At 37.4% G+C, this 6,000-nt stretch overlaps 1 protein-coding gene across 2 annotated transcripts in view; it reads right to left on the bottom strand.

The window, feature by feature from the left end:
- Nucleotides 1-2,761: 2,761 nt before the first annotated feature.
- Nucleotides 2,762-6,000, bottom strand: part of LOC135746600 (von Willebrand factor A domain-containing protein 7-like) — a 108,932-nt gene continuing 105,693 nt past the window's right edge. For both annotated transcript variants that reach the window (XM_065265217.1, XM_065265218.1), the window contains one exon: nucleotides 2,762-4,466. In XM_065265217.1, the coding sequence (XP_065121289.1) occupies nucleotides 4,002-4,466 (465 nt within the window). In that variant the 3' untranslated portion in view covers nucleotides 2,762-4,001. The remainder of the gene's footprint in view (nucleotides 4,467-6,000) is intronic.

Below are 6,000 nucleotides of genomic sequence, written 5' to 3'. Positions count from 1 at the left end.
GTGCTGGGCGACGCGTTTTATGGCGGAAAAATAATAATAATAATAATAATAATAATAATAATAAAACAGACAAATACAATAGGTTTTCAGCACTTCGTGCTCGAAACCCTAATTACACAAACATTAAGTAGACAGTCATCACTCATCACCATGCTATAATTGATATGATAGGAACCCTTTCACGAATGGAAACCAAACTTTGTACGTGAACTTGGGACTCCAATGTGAAGATGCACAAGATAAAAAAACTAAATTGGCGGCACCAGAGCAAGCACACTTTGAGAGTTCCTCCGGAAATGCATTTTCTAGTTTAACCTATGCTGTTTACTTCAACCCATTATGCAAAACTTTCTGGGTTAATTTAACCCAATGGGTCCCTTTGTGACTCAATGTGGGTTAAAAATAACAGCATTTTACAAAGTGTTTTTTTTTTTTTAGTTTTTTAACTACCAACGAATCAGCTTTATTGTTGCACATGATAACAGGGAGGGACGGCTATAGAATTTCTCAGTTTTTTTCCCATATCGTACTAGCGCAGCATGCAGAAACAACACTCGAAAAACAACTTCTTTTACATGTTCGGTGACAGAAAGGAGCTACAAAATTAAACAATTTACTACATGTAGTACAACTAATGTAGTATTTCTGATCACATGTCCATGTAATAAACAATACGTTGGGAAAACGAATAGATCGATTAAAACACGCATGATTGAGCACAATAGTGCAATCAGACGTAAGGATGAGAAATCTTCGGTAGCTAGACATTTTGTTGAAGCTAACCATTCTCTATCTTCTCTTTCTTTCACTGTTATTGAACACATAAAAGCGGCACGTAGGGGTGGAGATATTGAAAAGAAACTTCTGCAAAGAGAATGTTTCTGGATCTCTACTCTCAAAACCTTACATCCGAGTGGTATGAATGAAGAATTGGATTTCACATGTTTTTTGTAAGAGAAATGTTTATTGATTGGTTACCTGTATGTATATATGCCCTGTTTTTTGCTCTGCTTTTCTTTTTCTTTTTCTTGCTCTATATTGTATTATATGATATATGGTTGATTATTGAGCATTATTTTTCACTTTTGTATTTTTCGCTTTTGGCTTATTTAGTTTTCTTTATGGTATTATTAGTGTATTTTGATATATAATAATTTTTTTTGTTTCTTAAAAATTTGAAGTTTACTATATTTTTGTCTCTCGTAGTACATTATACATCATGGTTTGGATTGATAGGATGTTCTATTGGACATGCTTACGTAATATATTCACGAACATAGCCAATGGTTGATTGCCAGTAATGATCATGGGTGTATCCTTTTCCACATACGGAGTGATTGGTGTAGGAACCTATAAGAGGCATTAGCGCCTTATGACGTGTTTCGAAGTTGTGACACTGATGATGGGCTAAGCCCGAAAAGTTTGTCCTTGTGTTTGTTATGCCATGGAACTTGCGCCCTTGCGTTTAAATGGAATGTTGGATAGCGTTCTGATTGGTTTATTTGATGTTACGCCCAAACCACACCTATGATGATATAATGAACCTACTTCAGACCAACCCCTTATTGATTTGCGCCTGGCGCAAGAGTTATATCTCCCGCAGGGAAAATAGCAACAGCGCCCAAGATCCGCCCACAAAGTCACTTGCGCTTTGCGCTTCGCACTTGCGTTTCAGATGGTTAAAATAGGCCCCCGAGTGTTAGAGCACAACACCTTATCAGGTTAGTTAACCCTTTTACGCGTAGGTTTAAAAATCCTATCTGTCCCCATGGTTTTCATGGCGACGCATCAAGCTCTTCACCATGTGCATTTACAAACAGTTTATGCTAGTTTGTACGGTAATTCATTTTTGTAAAAATTTGTATAATATCAGCATCAGTACATACAATAAACTCTCCAAAGTCAAACATTTTTACTTCGAATGTGCAGTAAATTATTAGCTATTATTAACTTTATTTTTTGATTATTTGCAAATGCTTTGAAAAGTGTTACTAGTTTAAAACACTGGTAAAACCGCATCACCGTTTTTCATTGATATGTTGACATTTCTCTGCATTTATGAACTCTACATTTTATTGTGTTGTTTGTGATACAAATAAGGACCATCTAATGCCTTAAAACACTGTATGAAAAGCGCTTTTAGTGAATATAAATGACAGGCACTTCAACCGCGTTTTCCTCACTGTGTGTCAAAAAAGCCGATTTAAGTATTTTTTCTTGTCTGAAGTTCGGTAAAAAACACATAATGGTTTTAAAATCTTGTTTAAGAATCTGTTGATGAGAATCTCTTCCAGCACACCTATACTGTATGTGTGTGCTGAGTTTGTCACTTTACATTCAAAAATCCCACACAAACATTACAGCGTAAATGCTAGGATTGAGATTGATTTTAAATATAACAGATAATCTAGATACATTAACCTAATAAGTTTTTTTAAAACATGGTAATGTTTTAATGTTTTGCTTTAGTGTTTAACAATCACTGAAATGTGGGAAAAATAAAGAGAAAGCAGTAGATAGCATCCTTCTTCAGAAAGAGTAGCAAGAAGCAGCCAAATGAATCTTAGTAAAATACATTTCAGTGGCCTACAAAATTGACATTATTTTATATATATATATATATATATATATTTGTCTTTCTAGTAAGCAAGTAACCTTGTTGACCTAAAGGATAGTGTATATTTAATAAAAATCTAGTTAAGTCTAAGTGTTTATATGGCAACATTTCCACAAATGGACAAGCAGGTGTTATGTCAGGATCAATGCATTTATTAATCATCGTTATCATACTTTTATTCCACTGATTTTTTATATATATTAATTAGACAAAAACAGAGACACTTTTTATCTGAATGATCACAAAAGAAAAATCTTTGATTATTGTACATTTAGATGAATGGGTAAAATTTTATACACAGAATTACATTAAAGTCATAACAGCCAGTGCTCTTACATCTAATCATGACAGACAGACAGTTTGTAAGAAAAAACATCCACAGTAAGTTTACTCAGCATGTTAACACTAATATTCTATCTTACAGTTTTTCTCAGTCACTCTGGTAAATTTCTCAGATCATCTTAGACATTTGCAAAACAGTGAGTGCATTTCTCAAAACAATTCGTACAAATAGCAAAACACCATGCATGGATTACCTGCAAAAATCCTCTTGTTTAAAATCCTTAGTTTATCTCATTTCAGTCAAATTAGTCATGTTATCAATATAACAGTTTACTCTGGAGGGATGTTCTGATATAACCTATAGATAAAGTTTTGATGACAAAAAAATAAAAATTAAATTATAAATTGTTACACCTTCGTGTATGTGGGAGTTTGATTGCAAGAGACTGGACAAAATTTACATTTATGCTTTTACTGTTTGTACTGTAATTTGTTGACAGACCATGTCATTGCGATACAGTAAGGAAAATATAGCACTGCATAGCACAAAGAAAATACTAGAAATGTGACAATAGGACAAGCTCCTTAGGGAGAACTGTACATGCAGTGCTGTAGGAATTGCAATGCAGTTTTCATATACCTCCTGACGTTGCTGTTTGTTAGAGAAAGTCAAGATTCACCTGGGAGCAATTTATAAATTCAGGACAGATTTAGAAAAAAAGTCTAATGGAAATGTATAGAAATATGCTTTGGCATGACAATTTATTTCACTTTTTTGCATGTAAAGACTTATGCTATCAACTTATGCCTAAATGTTGTGGGGGGTGAGACTATTCAACAGAGACCCATTAAAACACATTTTGATCAACATGAAACAATTAATAATGTAGGAAACAGCAGAGAATTGTACATAATCATTTGCATGAATTTTACAATCATTTGCAACTTCTTCAAAGAAAGGAGAAACTGCTTTATTGATGTGCACAAGTGACACGATGTGAAAATTTAACAGGTAGTTTTAAAAATTTAAATTCTGATCTGAGAAATGTACCAAAGCGACTGAAAAAAACTTTAGTATCCAGTATAGGCTTTTAGTTTCCCTTTACCATATAAAGAAAACAACTAAGATGAAAAGCAAAAAATACTTAGAGAATGACACGAAACCTCCGCTAGACATGGCGGCCACTGAGGGCTTTACTGTGGTGTTTGTGGCAGGCATTAGTGTGGTATTTGTGGTAGGTATTGCTGTGGTTGGATTTACAGATATCTTCTTAATAGAAGTGAAACATGTACCCACATTTCCCACCCCATCCACAGTCACTATCTGCACCTCCTGAGAACAGCAGGAAGCATTGTAGAAAGCTATGGTCACATTGGTGCCATTCTCACTCATTAGTTGACTTGTACTGAGAGAGCCATTGCCGATGTTTATGAACACTTTGGCTATGCCTGTACCATTACCATCCGTCAGGTTTGCAGAGAGTTCCCATGATGCATTGCTACACACCACAGGGCAGTCAGCTTTGATCCTCACTCTTTCACAAACAGGTTTAGAGACATCAGTTATCTGTCGCAAAACAAGAATAATTTAGGTGAATGAGTATATAGCAGTTGTGTTTGTTACGGTTTAAAAAAAATGACATGGTAAAAATTGTTAAAAAAAAAAAATGTAATGTCAGAAGGTACAGAATGCAAAATCTCACATAAAAACAACTTCAAGTCTTGTGGGTTGCACCAACAAGGATTAAATTAAGAGTTTAGGGATAATCTAGGGTTTGTTGATCATATTTTAATTTTAATTCAAGCTGTGTTGCACCACTTAAATTTAAACGTCACGGTTACATATGTAACAACTGTTTCCTGATGGAGGAAATGAGATGTTCTGTCGATGACGACAGTATGGGTGTGTGCTCTTGAGAGCTAATCTTGTCTGACTTGTATGTAAAACGCCAATGAAATTGCGTGAATGGTATTTGCATACCAGTCTCCTCCCACCATTCATTCGCTTGTGTCTGAGGAGCTCGATGAGGCTCAGCGGAATGAGCAGTGTTGTGGCACGTGGTTATACGTAACTGAGACGTTCCCTTTCTGTCATTCACTCGACGTTGTGTCGATGACGACAGTATGGGGTCCCTATGTAAAACGCTACAACTCTGTCTCATGTCTTGACCTCAAAAAGCAATCATAGGCAAGTACAACGTGCAATACTGTTGCTAAATGACATCAAAACCTTACAGTAAGGTACAAGGGGGTCCTCATCCGAGGAGGAGGAACTGACCCCTCACCGGTAACACCAGCGGGGCATTTTAAAGCAGATAGCATCAACTTAGCCGCAGGGTACACCTGTTAGGAAGAATCACATCACAAAAAATGTGTCAAGAACTCACACAGTGGATGAGACACTTGTGCGGGTACACCGCTGGGTAATATTATCCATGTGAGATAGTGGAGACAAATGACTGGATATGAATCTAAGTACTGGAATAATTCAGAGGATACTGAACCAATAAAGACCACTCTGCTCGGTCTATATAGGATAAAACCGCTGATGGAAAAGGTACCAACCCATTCGATAGAAGGGTATGTTGGTATAGGACCCTACTCACCTAAGCAGGGGAAAGCTTGCTATGCAAGTGAGACGCCTAGTCAGTCACCGGGCTAGTTGTTGTTTAGAGGCAACACCTCTAGTGGAGTGAACCCTCACTCCAAATGGGTACAGCAGCTCCTGGGAGCGATTGCTTCCACAATCCAGTGCGCTAACCTCTGTTTGGAGACAACATTCCCCCTCTGCTGTCCTCCAAAACAGACAAAGAGCTGGTTGGAAGTTCTTATGTTCAGTGTGTGATCCAGGTAAAGGTGCAGTGTGTGTACCGGACACAACAATGACAGGGTTGGGTCATCTCCCCCATTGGGGAGCGCTTGCAGGCTCACCACCTGATCCCTAAAGGGAGTTGTGGGAACCTTGGGCACATAGCCAGGCCGAAGTCTCAATAAGTAGCAACAGAGAGTGCCTGTAGGTCCCCCACCCCCAGGCCCAAAAGGACCACCGAAAGGTCCCAAGGGGGAAGAGGTGCGGTCTGGGTGGAGTTATCCTCCTTACG

This window comes from Paramisgurnus dabryanus, chromosome 4 (genome assembly GCF_030506205.2).
Source record: "Paramisgurnus dabryanus chromosome 4, PD_genome_1.1, whole genome shotgun sequence".
Lineage (NCBI taxonomy): Eukaryota > Metazoa > Chordata > Actinopteri > Cypriniformes > Cobitidae > Paramisgurnus > Paramisgurnus dabryanus.
The sequence above is the reverse complement of the archived record's forward strand: the minus strand, read 5'-3'. Positions and strand labels throughout refer to the sequence as shown.